The sequence below is a fragment of the Asparagus officinalis genome, chromosome 7, assembly GCF_001876935.1.
Source record: "Asparagus officinalis chromosome 7, Aspof.V1, whole genome shotgun sequence".
NCBI classification, from domain to species: Eukaryota; Viridiplantae; Streptophyta; class Magnoliopsida; order Asparagales; family Asparagaceae; genus Asparagus; species Asparagus officinalis.
In genome coordinates, this window is record NC_033800.1 from 91,353,338 (window position 1) to 91,368,668 (window position 15,331).

Consider the following 15,331-nt stretch of genomic DNA (forward strand, 5'->3'; position numbering starts at 1 on the left):
GGAGAGTCTGCGGAGGCCACGTTAGAAGGGCTGGCTTCATCCCCAGTAGGGACAATATAGTTCTAGTTGAATAGATCGGAATGGAGCTTTCACATCTCAGTCCTTATTGTAGCAATCGGCACCAAGGCTGCTTTTACAAAAGTTATCTCATCGGTTTTGTAATTGGTTAGTAATATTTTAATATTAAAGAATATCCATCAAAGTTATAACATGTATTCTAACTTTATTAGCGCAATAATATTTTAATACTAAGTCTCATACATTAGACGGTTAAAAATAGGATTAAACTGTACCAAGTTGATGTGGTGTGCAACGTAACAATTTCCGTTTGTCCAAAAGACGTGAGGCTTTCCAAGCTCCACCTCCCGCCAATCTCTCTCCCCCGCTACATTTGCTTGTAATTGATCTCTCTCTTCCCCTTCCCTCCACTTTCTGTTCCAACAGATAGATGAACAAACACGACAAAAAAAATATTTTTTTTCCCCTCCTCTTCTAACTCTCCAATCTTTTCATTTTCCCTTGCAATTAAGATAATAAAACGATGGAGATATCTGAACTGCAGAGTCAACTGATCATTCTTCAGGAAGAGCTAAGAAAAGTGAAGCAAGAAAAACAAGCAGCGCAATCAGAGATTGCGGCGGCCAGAGAATCAGAGGAGAGAATGCTAGACTCCCTCATCTCTCAAACCAAAATTCTCGAACAAACAAAGATCTCCCTCGAAGAAGCCAAGCTCGAGATCAGTCACCTCCGTTCCACCATCCCAGTCAAAGGCAGCCCACAAAGAGAAACACAGAAGCTCCGTGCTGAGCTCAAACGAGCATTAACTGCTGAAATAAAGAGCAATAAGGCATTGGATGATCTCGCCATCCTCCTCAAAGAGGTTACCGCCGAATCCAATCATGCGAAAAGAAGCTATTTCCAGGCTCAGTCAGAGCTCGAGAGATTACGAGCAGAAATGGAGGAGTCATCGGCTACATGGAGAGCAAAGGAGAACGGATTAATCCAATGGATTAAGATATCTGAAGAAGAAATTTCATGCACGAAAAAAGAGAACAAGAGACTGACCGAAGCTAGAAAAGCCACAAGGCAGGAGATATCGAATCTCAGAGATATCGTAAAGCAAGCCATTAAAGAAACCAGCATTGTCAAGGAAGCGTTGGAGATAACACGCAACGAGAATGCCCAGCTCAAGAACTTGCTGTCCGAAAAGGAAAACAACTTCGAAACCGTCAAACAGAACTCTAGGGTGACGAGGAGTGCTCAGGAACTTAGTGGACTAAATGATTTGAATTTGTCGATGGATTCCTCTGGATTTGGTTTTGATTCTTTTGACGGTGAAGGAGGAGGAAGGCCGCCGTTGGTGAAGTACCCATCAGATAACTGGAGCGCACGATGGAAATCAATAGGGGACTCGAATGCAAAGTTGCTTGAGGGGTCTATATTCGATGCGCTCGCTCCTTCGAGCCCGAGAAGAGAGCATAATGGAGGTTTCGGTGAGCAGGAGACGTTTCAGATGAATTCACCAATGGCGATGAAGAAGAAAAGGCAAGGTTTTCGGTTATTTGGAAGCATGTTGAGGATGGGAAGCTTTCACAAGTAGTTCCCAGCAGGCTGTTACTGTTCATTTACTGCTAATCTATTTTGTGATGATGTTTGCTGTGACAAGCGACATATTGGTAGTTTGGTATCTATTTTGTTGTGAATTTGACATAATCTTGAATTTCAATGGGGGGATCAAAGTTCATAACATAATTTGGAATTGTGATAGAGGCAGCCTCGAAAGGTAGAGATGCGTCCTAACGTTTGCAAGCAAAAATATAATAGTAAGTATCCAAACGATCCTCAAACTATTTCCATACTCAACTGTTTAATGTCATTAATACAGCAATTAACATATTAATGAGATTCTTGCACATGAACTATGACATAACGACTTGCCTATTCCAGCAATGGATATATGCTTCAAGTAAATTAGTATATATATAAGATAACACAACAAGATACAGTTGCTCAAGAAAATAGTCCCAAATTTGGTATTATAGCATCTTAATGCTGCTGTCAAGCAAGAACTGCAATTCCTGAAACAGTTGCCTTTCAGTTTCCTTCATGTGCTGAAAATATTCTTTTAACTTAGTACAAGCAAAAAAATTTATTCGATCAGTTTCCCCACAAAGGGGTTCGTTCAAATGTCTCTTCTCAGTTCTAAATTGCAAAATGAAATTTCCACCGCCCAGAAAGTGAGGCGATAGATTTCACCGATGATTGTTTGTCGTAGCCATCTACAGAGGACCAGGGAAGGTTCCATTCTCTCTTTGCTCATTCCATCGGTCCACCTGCATACATGAACACGTGTTTACCCAAGATTCGGAAAATATAATCAAATTAACAAAGACACACAATTATCGCCATCAGAAGAAAATTAATGTAGGTGAAACAATTACTGTTTATTCTTCTCTAGCTAATATCTCCTTTTCAAATTGAGGGAGTGTCAAGTCTTACTTGTCTATTAGACCGGATCACCAATGCCTAAATATCTATATTAGACCGGAAGCTTAACACTGGGGTTCCAAAACAAGTGGCTAGCAACTGCGCGGTTTTGAATGCAAGATTAAGTATAAGCTAAAAAGGTTAAATAGAGCGGTAGATGGACTTTTTAGAAAAGGAGAGACAGAACGGATGAGGTTGCTCAGGAGCCGATAATGTTCAGTATCAGTGGTTCAGAGGGATTGGGTGCAAGCTATTACATAATGGTGTCTGATGATCCATATTTCCAAAAATTAGATTCTAAAAGGTGCAAGGATACCTGGATGAGTAAAAGTTCCAGATGGGGCGGGGGTTTATACTACTATAAGGTCAAGATGATGAAAATTAAGCGGACAGGACGATCATATCAAGCAAATCCTGCTGCAGGAGCGGCCCAATACAACAGTTTCTGGGCTTTCATGAACGGCTTAGACCTACACGGGTTGAAAAGATCATTCTATTATAAAGAATGAAGGAGGTGCAAAAGTTTGTTTTAATGCGTGACAACAAAGCAGAGGGGAAAACCTGAACACTCCTACTATCAGAGCCTGGTTCAAGGCAAATGTCAATCAATTAGACCCTGAAATATGTGTATATTGCTCTGTAAAATTTAAGGGACCAAAGAAAAATTATGCTACATATAATAATGAATTATTAGCTATTTAAAATACTATTAATTTCTTTAAAATATATCTATTATCATATGAGTTCATCATTGAACAGATAATCAAGCTGTTGCACAATTTCTTAAAAAACACTAATTCATTAATTGAGAAAAATGTATGCAGAATAAGATGGTAGATGGAATTAGAGAGCTATATTTATACTGTTTGATATATTCATTGATTCATTAATATTAGTGTTGACTTTCTTTCCAGGCATGGCTAGTTCTTCAACTAGCAAAAATCGTGATAAACATAAAGCAGTTATTCCCCCTCAATCTCAGGTAAAGGAAATAGGTATGAATGAAATATCCCCACATTCTCAAATGGCTCAAATCATCACTAAGCATTTTAATATGGATAATAAGGAACAGGACATTGAAATTATTGTCCCATTCCTTACCAACCTTTAAAAAAATGCTTATTGATGGATACAATGAAGTAATGCGATGGATGAGCTTTTTAATAAATCTAGACGAGCCATCTGCAAAACAAAAATATACTCATCAATTAGCAGAGTATTTTAAAATAATAACAATATCTAACAAAATCTATGACTGTCCTTATGGTATCAGGTGCATCAAACATGAAAGAAATCTTCACAAAAAAGGAGGCAACCAACAGCGACTTTGTTACCATAAAAGACAAAACAAAGCGAGAAGCAGATGAAAAGACCTCTCAAAACAAGAAGCTCAATGCTCCTCAATGACATTAGAAAAACCCTCTGCAATTTAAAGATATAGTCAAAAACTAGTACAACACTAGTTTATCGGAGGAAGACTACACAGCAATCAACAACCTCTAGAAGAAACTCTAGGAAATGAGAGTTTTCGCTCCAGATACTAATACTTGCATTCGGCATTAGAAAATGTCATTAAGAAAGAGTCGAAAAATTCAGGACCTTAAAAAATGGTAGCACGGATGCATAAACATTGAGAAAAATCTCATGAGTCAATCAACCTTGACCTCAATGACACCAAAGACTCAAAAGAGCAAATGAAAAGTTCTTCGCAATTGAGCTCAAGAGATTTAATAACGATCCTTGAGAAAATCGAGATCAAAGATTTGACAGTAACTAACATAGATGTCTTCGTCAAGCTAGTTAATTATTTTAAGTTTGATATCTTCAAATATCAAACACAACGAAAATTAAAAGATGTTCGACAGCTGTCAGAGAAACTTGATCAATGATCAGACAATGCTATCTTCTTTTGAACAGCTAAAAGACGACAGGATAAGTTTGTTGCTCAAATCGGTGTCATAAATTATATTGAATCAATATGACTGACAATTAAAACTAGCCAATTTTGAGCTTATACCTGTTCATAAGGAACACATTCAAAATGACCTAATACATTAATTATATTTTAACAAAACTAGACCCAAAGAGTATAAGTCCTTCATTCCTAAAATATGTAGTCAAGCACTCAAAGAAACAAGAAAATTTCAGAGAGTTTTTGAGTTCACCATATAGTCCATATAGGAAGAACGCAATCTATTTGATTTCTATCCTTCTTATCAAATTTAAAGGATAGATCTCTTAACAAGAGAACCACACTTTAGACATATTCCCTTTAATTAAAAGGAATACGATCTTGAAGAGGAAAAAGAATTGGCAGCAATCAAATTATTTGAAGAACTATATTATAATAATGAGAAGATGATAATAAAAAATCATATTATCATTTATCTCCCTAATTTAGTCTTCAAAGAAAAGGAACTATAGGAAGAATTTGAAGAAACCATAGTCTTAGGACCAGTAGCCCGCCAAGCAAAGGAGCAATATAAGCTTCTGATGAGCACATGAGCAAGTACTTTTCCCGTACGATCATTTGATCAAGATACAGCTCTAGAAACCGACTAAGAAACATGGTGGCACCTATTCGCCCTTAAAGACAAAAAAAGCACCAAAGAAAAAATTTAGACACGAGAAAAATTGTCACTCTTCTAAAAAAATATTTTTTTAAAGCATCTTTAATAAAGGTACTTTTATAAAGTTACTTTTAAAAAGTTACTTTATTAAAGCTACTTTTGTAAAATTACTTTAAAGATTCTTAGATGCTTCACAAAATCGTTTTTCGTCTATATAAAGGGGAGGCCAGAGTTAAGAGTGTCCTGTAATTTGCAAGTAGTGTTTGTTTGTAAAAAGTCTCTATAAATAATGTTTTTGAAAAGTCTGTAAGTGTTTGTTGTGAGAAGTGTATAGGTTTTCTAAACAAGACAATTCAGAAAAGAGGAGAACTTAAGAAAAGAAAAATATAATGTAAATCTTCGAACTTCAAAGAAGTCATGTAAATATTTCATATGCCAGCTTCAACAAGTCCCTCCCACTTTGCATTAGTCGGTTGCAGCTAGTTCTATCGGGATCGACTTAGAGTTAGTAGATTACGGCTCTGCTAAAACCTCTTACAATCATTGTGCTGAAGTTAGTAAGGAGACAGACGATCAAGGTCCTCTCAATTCGGATGAAAACACCACCCAATATTCAGGTTCTCTAGGGTTTAGTAACAAAAACACCAACTTAAAAGGAGGCAAGTCCATGCAAAGAAGATAGCACTTCTCAATCTTCTGGTCCTCTACGATTTAGTATCAAAATACGCTAGACAAATAAGAAACATCCAAGTAAAGGGTCTCTTTTAAGTCATAGGACTCATCTAAAGCATTTTTCTTTTTCTAGGAGATCTTTCACTCCAAGCGATATAATTCTAACTCAACTACTTATTTACCTATCAATAGTCTCAGTTCAAAGGAGTTGGCTACTATTGCTTCTAATTGCGGTATCAAGCATCCTCTATCCTCCACTGGTATTGCTATATTGAATGCACTCGAGAGAGAAATATTGGAGCTGATCCTTAATCCTTTGATTAGTGATTTGTATGGTGTTAGGCTACCCTACAATATTTAGTTATCTTTTCAGATGTGTTTAGTGACTTATAGTGTTGACAATGCTTTCTTAAGCCCCCCCCCCCCCCCTAACTGCAGCTTGCTAATGCGCTTACTCTTTCGAAGAAGCAAGCTCATTTTTTTTTGTGGGCTGATTGTTTATCGTTATTATAATATTATATATCTATCATATATATATATTATATATATATATATATATATATATATATATATATATATATATATATATATATATATATATATATATGAAGTAGGCCTTTTTTGCCCTATTTTTTACTTCAAAAAAATACTCATTTTCCTATAATCATTTCTATGAGGTTTAGGAATGGCTAATTTTAGTCATTTTATATCCTCATCTGAAACAGAGAATTTGTCTCCTTGGAAGTTATGTATATCAATTTCAGAAGATCTATATCCTCTACTGATATACTAGTTTTTTTATTCATCATAAAAATTTGAAGATATTCATAATCCTCTTCACTCTCTGTGTCTGATTCCTATATTAATTCATATAAATTGTCAAAATCTATTTGGACTTGGTTTATCTCTATGAGATTCAACCCAAATTCAGATATATAGTCCTCTATAGCTATTTCATTTGTATTTTTATTTTTAGGATATTTATTAGCATACTGGCCAACTTCTTGGCATATGAAATATTTACATGACTTCTTTGAAGTTCATGGTGTAATAGTATATTTTTCTTTTCTTGATTTTTCCCTCGAATTATCTTATTTGGAAAACTTAAAAACACTTCTCACAAACAAACACTTACAGAGACTTCTCACAAACAAACACTGTTCACAAACTTGTAGGACACTTACTATTTTTTTTTTATAATATTCTTTCTGATTTTTCGATGCCCCTTACAAATTCTAGCTCCCCTTTTCATAGACGAAGAAATGATTTCGTGAAACACTTGTGAATCTTTAAAGTAAAATTTCCAAAATTAACTTTAATAAAGTAACTTTACAAAAGTAACTTTATAGAAATAGCTTTATTAAAGAGGCTATAATAAAGTATCTTTTTGGAAGAGTGGTGATTCTTCTCGGGTCCAAAATTTTCCTTTGGTGTTCTTCTTTCTTGAGGCGAATAGATCCCACCATATTTCTTAGTCAATTTCTGAAGCTATATCTTGATCAAAAGATCGTACAGGAGAAGTAATCTCTCATGTGCTCATCATAAGCTCATATTGCTCCTTCGCTTAGCGAGCTACTGGACCTAAGATCATGATTTCTTCAAATTCTTCCTGCAGTTCCTTTTCTTTGAAGACCAATTTAGTGAAATAAAAAATGATATGATCTTATATTATCATCTTCCCATTATTATAATGTAGTTTTTCAAAGAATTCGATTGTTGCCAATTCTTTTTCCTCTTCAAGACTACCTTCCTTTTCAATGAAGGGAATATGTCTGAAGTGTGGTTTTCTTGTTAAGAGATCTATCCTCCAAATTTGATAAGAATGATAGAATTCAAATAGATTGCGTTTTTCCCATGTGGACCATATGGTGAACTCAAAAACTTTAAAATTTTCCTACTTCAAGTGCCTGACTACATGTTTCAGGAATGAATAACTTACACTCATCGTATATAGTTTTATCAATATATAATTTATGTACTAGGCCCTTTCAAATGTGTTCTTTGTGAGCGTGTATAAGCTGAAAACTGGCAGTACCTGTGATCGGTCATATTAATTCAACATAACCTGTAACGCTGATTTGAACAATGAGCTTATACCATTGTCTCAGGGTTTCAAAAAAGGATAGCATTGCCTGATCATCGATTAGGTTTCTCTAATAGTTGTCGAACATGTCTTTTAATTTTTGTTGTATTTGATTTGGAGATATCAAATTTAAAATAGTTGACTAGTTCGATGAAAGCATCTATTTTAGTTGCTGACAAATCTTCTCGATTTCTTCAATAATCATTCTTAAATATCCTAACTTAATCCTAAAGAGTTTTTCATTTTCTTTTTGAGTCTTCAGTGTCGTTGATATGGTCAAGTTTGATTGATTCATGAGATTTTTCATAATGTTTATGCATCAGTAGTACCCTTTTTTAAGTTTTTGAATCTTTCGATTTTTTCCTTGATCTTTTCTGATACCGAAAGACAAGCATTAGTGTCTGGAGCGGAAACTCTTATTTCTTGGAGTTTTTTCCAGAGATTATTGATTACTGTGTAGTTTTTCTCCGGTAAACCGGTGTTATGTCGGTTTTTGACTACTACATCTTTGAATTGTAGAGGCTTTTCCAATGTCCTTGAAGAGCGTTGAGCTTCTTATTTTGAGAGGTCTTTTCCTCTACTTCTCGTTTTGTTTTGTCTTTCACAATAACAAAGTTCCTATTGGTTACTTAGTGGATAGACTCTATAAGAATTGCATATTTCTCCTCTCTCACCTATACTCAGCACGATCGCACAAATCTTCTCTGATGGGTGTACAACTTGCATAGAATGCCCAAGTCAGAAGTGAGAGATAAATATCCTAAATTTACCTTCTCATGTTTGGAGAGTTGCTCAAATTGCAAGAAAGTATGCGCAAACTAACAGTCTATTCACCCTAAAAGAGATAGTCAATCAGAAAAGACGAAGTATTTGAAGGGGTATTTGAGATGTCCGTTCAGCATACTCTAACCACATTGAGGTACGTGTCCATGCCTCCAAGAGTCTAAGCTTTGGAAGAAACCCCATATTCCACAGAAATAGCAGTACAATTTATGGAGAATATCTTGCACAAATCTATAGACTAAAGAAATTTGTCAATGAGCACAAATCACACAGAGAGTTCCATATTAAGGACCAAGGATTATTGAGATGACAACCCTAAAGCATGATTCAGCTCATAAACCACATGAAGTCTCACAAAATACTATGGTCCTCGTGAAGTTTTGGAAATAATTGGTAAGGGCTCATAGATTAGCTCTCCCTCTTCAAGGATCCATCCACCCAATCTGCCATCTCCCCCACCCCAAGTCAGGAGTGAGTGATAAATATCCTAAATTTACCAGCTCATTTTGAGGGAGTTGCTCAAATTGCAGGAAAGTATGCATAAGCTAACAGTCTATTCACCCTAAAACAGATTCGCAATCAGAAAATACCAAGTGTTTGGAGTGGTATTTGAAATGTTCTTTGCTGCCACAAGCTAAAGAAGTGGGCCAAGTGGTTGAGCTTGGCTGAATTTTGGTACAACACCACTTGGATGATCTCTATTATATCCACCCCTTTGCACTCGTATATAGAGAAAACCCTACACAGCATACTCTAACTACATTGAGCTACATGCCCATGTCTCCAAGAGTCTAAGACTCTAAGCTTTGGAAGAAACCCCATTTTCCACAGAAATAGCAATACAGTTTATGGAGAATATCTTGCACAAATCTATAGACTGAAGAAATTTGTCAATGAGCACAAGTCACATAGAGTGTTCCAGATTAGGGACCAGGGATAAGCGAGATTACAACCATAAAGCAAGATTCAGCCCATAAACCACATGCAGTCTCACAAACTACTATGGTCCTTATAAAGATTTGGAGATAATTGGCAAGGGGCTCATAGATTAGTTCTCCCTCTTCAAGCATCCATCCACCCAAGCTGCCATGTCTCCCAGCTTAAGAAGGTGGGTTTTAGGTGGTTATGCAAGTGCACCTGCCTACATACCAAGAAGAGACGGTGAATGAACATGAAGCTAATTTAGACAGAAGTATCATCCTAGTGAAGATGACATTGGTGGCTCGTGTCTTGATCAAGTGAAAACAGTCACCAGTGGACGAAGCAACAGGCTAGAAATATTAGGACCTAGTGAAGAGGTTCCCCACTTTTCACCCTTGTCAGTGCCACTCTGAGCCTTTAAAGTTTGTCACACTCAGCTCAGCAGTAATCCTCATCTCATACCTGAGAGAGAACCCTTCGGCTAGAGGGTTGGCAGGAAAGTTCAATCAATTAATTATGGACGTAAAGAGTTTTGGAAGGGAAGCAATGGGGGCGACTAAGCATCTGATATTAATGCAGGTTAGTAGGAGTTAACAGGAAACAAAGAAAGTAATCATCAGTTTCTATTGGTCTTGCGCTATGTATCAATTTTCCTTTTATTTTGCAATTTGCTAGTTTAGGGAGACTTAAATGCAAAAATGTAATAGTCGAAGTCTATTATGAGTCCCACTGCTAACAAACTGACCCCATGGCTATTATTAAAAGTATTTGTCTTAATGGCAAAAATCGGAAGAAAAAAAATTAATCGAAACTCTAGTTTGAACTCCAAACACTCCTCTTTTCTCCTTATTTCTTCCTCGCCTAGAGTTCTGCTTGAACCTGAAGCTAGTGGAGATGGAAAAAGCAGGGAAAAGCAGTTCATGATCTCAGTACGAAACAACAGGAACTTTATGGGCTAAAGACTTCATTTGGAACAATCTTGCTCCATAATCATAGATCACCTGCTGATTTTCCCCTTTAACCTAAATTCTTATAGCTCCCCAAGATCCATTTCCCCACTTTTTTGGGGTCTTTTTGTTTTGTTTCTTTTTTTTACAGTTGTTTTATCCAATTGCGGGTTCTTAAACCTAAATTTCTGCAGCTTTGATTCATTATGAAGTTATTTGTCAAGTTCTATTGGGACAATTAGGCATTGATCTGGTCTGGTATGCTAAGCAGTAAGCAATTATGTTCCTTATGAAGCTTATCCCATAAGCATGAACTCAAATTTGATTCTGGTTTCAAATAATTTAACCATACATCATCTATATTTTATCGCCTAAAAAATTTACAGCCCAAATGCATAAAAGATCCAAAGGAGTTTTTATCTATTACATCCATAACTCCAAAAGGTGTTGTGACAAAGATGAACTAAACATCAAGGATCCTCCACTTCAGCTTATCCTCATTTTTAGCCCAGCAGCATGGTTCCAATCTAAGAAGCATTGTCCCGCACAAGGGATGCGGATTCAGGACACAAAATTCTTTAAAACTATCTCGGGCATAACAACAGCAAAATATATAAAGTGCATTTATATGCTATATTGTGTTAATCTTTATGATAAAAAGAAATTGTAAAGGTAAATGCATACCCACAGAGTGCAAAAATATGTGGATATAAATATATGCCAGATGCAATTCTGATAATAGAATAACAAAAAAAATCTACATATTACTACAGAACATTTATTATCTTTGTACAAAGTGGTTTAGTAAATCTCATTTTCTATAACAAAACATCTTCCCTACACTTAGTTTACAATCTCCTAGATAGTCACTGATACATAAATGACTGAAAATAAGTATCTCAAGATGGTGGTTATGAAAAGAATTGATATAAGAACATAATTTTAAACATGAACCGAGTTAGTTAAGATATATGCATGCCAATAAAACAGCTGGCAGGAAGTCTAACTCAAAAGCAAGGTACAGTACAAACTAGATTTAACTTGTTCTTCCAACATTTTTCCACTGCTTATCACTATCATTTAAGAAAAACTATTTTTTGATGTTCCACGCCTATGTTAGCCCCCCTCTAACAAAATTCCAAATGTATCCTAAAAATTATACACCTAAGTTTCAACAATTTACAACTTCATAGAGGGACAAGTTTGGGGAAAACAACAACCTAATTCTTAACCACCCACACTACTTCAGAACTAGCAAGCCATCCACTTCTCCATAACTACCCCCCTTTCAAATTCACATACCCTTTGCGCTTATATTATTTTTTAACTATTTTTTATACACACATATATGTTAATTATTATGGTGCTGACAATTTTTTTTAATTATGCATGAAGTGTATATCATGCCATGCACGTATCGGGTGCACGTGAATACTAGTTTGACATAATTGAACCTTTGTGAAATTTCCTTTCATATCTCTTCTTATCATTATGATAATTTAGATTCTTAAATATGAAATCTTTATGTGCATATAATGCTCTCAGGAAACCAGATAGTAGAACTCTTTTCAACGATTTCAACTGTTTTAGTGTCTACAATATGAAAACAGTATGAAAGACTGAGATTAAAATGAATCAACTGAGGATTGCATGTACGAGAAATAGAGGAAGAAACCATACCCATTCACCAGGGCAAAGTGAACGATAATATTTTGCAAACTTATTGCACTCAGGAGCATCCTCCCCTTTAGCAGCTATGCATCTGAAATCAGACACCAGTACTAACCATAAGAAACTGTCAAGCTACACAGCAAAATAGAAGAAAAGTTTTGTACCAAAATAGAACGAAAGTTACAGAGTGTGACAGTTGGGCAATACTTGTGGTACTCAACATAGCGAGTAAAGCAATGCCTTGTCTGATTTGTAGTCGGGAAACGAAAATCTGCTGGAGCTGTCTCAATCTATATAACAAAAGTAATAATTTTAAAAGTGTTTGCCAAAAAAGCATTTTCCGTCTCCAGACATCTAAAGTTACTGATTCCTCAACGAGAAGTGGATTAACTGCAGAAAAATCTAACCTTTATTTCTGGCTGCTCTTCAGTGGCTTCTTCAGATTCTACCACCTCTGCCACTTCTTCCTCAGGAGTTTCATTACTCTCTTCAGCAACAGGAGTATTTTCTTCTGCAGCAGGGCCTTCATCAACTTTGTCCTCAACAATAGCATCGGAAGCAATTTCAGCTGGCTTCTCATCTTCAGCTGCTTTTTCAATAGGAGCCTCGTTCTGCACTGGCTCTTGCTCATTTTGTGGTAATGACCATTCCTGTGAGACGAGTTAACTTAGCAATTTAAACAAATAATCAAACAAATTGAACGAGAACAAATGCCAGTTACCCACCAGAACCCATGCATACAAGGGTTAAGGCGCAACAAAGTACAATATAGAAATTCATTTGGAAGAACCACAACTGAAAATCTGAAGTCCTTTAAAGGAATAAATCTGTAACATCATCCTACTAACAAGCAAAACTTTTAGGCATGAACAAAGAAATATATTTTAAGAATTTTTGTAGGATAATTATCACATTCTAGAACTGAAAACCTATCTGCTAGACAAGAGTTCCCACCCCACCTCGGAAGCTAGTAAATGAAAACAATATAAATAGTAAATCACACAAGAGCATGTCCATGCACGCTGGGACCAAATAAAACAGAATACTGATTGCTCGATGAAGATGAAAATTAATGGCGCATTGATAAATATCAAGTATAAGCTTCTACGAAAGAGATCATTACAATCCTCGATACTTTATTTGAACTGCAATAAGATCGTAAATTAAAAAAAAAACCATTTTAAACAGAATGCAATCATCAAATAAAAAGAAACTGAAGGTAGTCATCCATCTACACTACACTGTAGACTAATGATCATGTCTCCTTTTTTTCCCTTTTGCAAATTATAAAACACCCTTGTTATTTTATAATCATAGTTTTTCCTTACTTCTGTAAGAAATTGCTCTAAGGGAACTACTAAATTATACACAAACCTCCGTAAAAATGCATAGTCAGCTACGCAAGGATCCTGGGCCTCGACACCGAAACTAGGCATAAGCAAAGAGCTTCTATAGAAAAATATGAACAGGGTACCAGAGAAGAACTTCAAATATCTACCAGGTTAACTTTGTGTGCTACTTGCAAGAAAGTTCCAAGACAACAATGGTCGTAAAAATTGCTATCACGAATTCAAATTCATTCGGATCCACCGACTACATAATTGGATCCCAGAACCCACCATAATCACAAAATTGGAAATTTTGACCATAATCATCATAAATTACATCAAATTCTACAGCTTTAAAGAAAATTTATTGCAATTTAGCGCTCTAAAAGTCTACTGGCTTTTCTCTCCGACTAGATCTAGTTATAATTTTGCAAATAAATAATAGCAGAATCGCCAGATCTGCGAGCATCAGGATGCAGCGAATAAATATATTCAGCAGCTAGCATTGGATTAGCTCATTGAGCAACAAAGTTATACGCGAAAAAAAAAGATGAATGAAGTTAAAAAAAATGATGCAAGAAATAGATACCTCAGCTAGAGATGGCGCTTTCTGTTGGTCGGATTCCGCCATGGCCGGAGAATTCGAATATAGGCGGCGGCGGCGGAGGGCAGAGAGAGAGAGAGAGAGAGAGAGAGAGAGAACGGGCGAGAGATTCGTTGGGAGATTTTAGAGAGGGAGAATGGACGAGAAGCACCTCGGCAATCGGGTACTGAGGGTCGGGTTTTCGTTTTTCTTGACCCAAAACTGAACCCAGACACTACAAGGGGCGGCTTTTACGTGTCGTTTGATACGTGAGAATGAAGTCAAGTGAGAATAAAATGGAAGAAAGAATAGAATTGAATGTATGTGAGAATGGAATGGTCATTCTCATTCTCTTATTTGGGTGCGTTTGTAGAATGAAGCTAGAATAAAAATCTAATTCTCATTCCCACGTTTGGTATCACTAGTTCACAAGTGAGAATGTAATCTCATTTTCTAATAATGCCCTTATAAAAACATAGATTTTTAATAAGATAAAAATAAACATTAATGATATTAACTAAAAAAATTTATTTATGCATATGTTATATTAATCTAGGCATGTGTTATATAATGCGCATGTTATCGATCAGGTGCATGTTTCGTTTATATTTTTTAATCAATTCTCACTATTTCTGCATATGTTATATTAATCTAGGTATGTGTTATAATAATGCCCTTCTACCTCTATATATAGTCTAGACATGATATGGTTTTGATAATTTTAATATTTTGGCCAATTTCTCAGCGAGAGTTTCCTCTTTTCATAAATATTGGGTCAAATATTTTTCAATCAAAAGTTAGATTTATTGTTGTGCATGAACCACAATCAAACATATACGTAATGGGTACATATAGTTCTCTATGGTGGGAAAACAATAGCAAAAGTTCAAAAAGAATATAATATGCTCGTGAAAATAATAGACTTTAAACATTGGTGAATAAACAAAAAAATTTGATTGACCAAAAAAAAATATTAACATGAAAGAATTTCAATCGGTAAATAATATATAGTTTCAGTTGTATCTGTTTTTATATTAAATTGTGTTGCTCCTATGTTGAGCAATTGTGATATAATAGGCTAATGAAATATGTACCGCTAGTTTTAATATGCTACTAAAATATGTACCACTAGTTTTAATCCCTACCCCCGCAAAAAATTCCTATTGTTCGAATATAATTAGTAGATGAGAGAAAATGAGAATAGGTAGTCAAAAGCCATAATTTTTAAATTGATTCCTATTATTAATAGGGGTATAATTGAAAAAAAAACCTAACTAATTTGATTC

The 15,331-nt window shown here is 35.5% G+C and overlaps 2 protein-coding genes across 2 annotated transcripts; one reads left to right on the forward strand and one right to left on the reverse strand.

Moving 5' to 3' along the window:
• On the forward strand, positions 508-1,723 carry LOC109851028 (cingulin-like protein 1). Its single transcript, XM_020421132.1, has one exon. The coding sequence runs from the start codon at positions 542-544 to the stop codon at positions 1,598-1,600; it is 1,059 nt and encodes a 352-aa protein (XP_020276721.1). The 5' UTR covers positions 508-541; the 3' UTR covers positions 1,601-1,723.
• Positions 1,957-14,195, reverse strand: LOC109848683 (cytochrome c oxidase subunit 6b-1-like). Its single transcript, XM_020418315.1, has 5 exons — positions 14,052-14,195; positions 12,542-12,784; positions 12,342-12,424; positions 12,144-12,225; positions 1,957-2,333 (listed from the first exon to the last, which is right to left on the reverse strand). The coding sequence occupies exons 1-5, from the start codon at positions 14,091-14,093 to the stop codon at positions 2,280-2,282; spliced, it is 504 nt and encodes a 167-aa protein (XP_020273904.1). The 5' UTR covers positions 14,094-14,195; the 3' UTR covers positions 1,957-2,279.

Coding starts and splice junctions, on each gene's coding strand:
- LOC109848683 (XM_020418315.1), bottom strand. CDS start 14,093: ATGGCGGAATCCGACCAACAGAAAGCGCCATCTCTAGCTGAG. Junction 12,226..12,341: donor CGCTATGTTGAGTACCACAA/GTATTGCCCAAC, acceptor GTCTGATTTCAG/ATGCATAGCTGCTAAAGGGG. Junction 2,334..12,143: donor CACTTTGCCCTGGTGAATGG/GTATGGTTTCTT, acceptor TCATGTATGCAG/GTGGACCGATGGAATGAGCA.
- LOC109851028 (XM_020421132.1), top strand. CDS start 542: ATGGAGATATCTGAACTGCAGAGTCAACTGATCATTCTTCAGGAAGAG.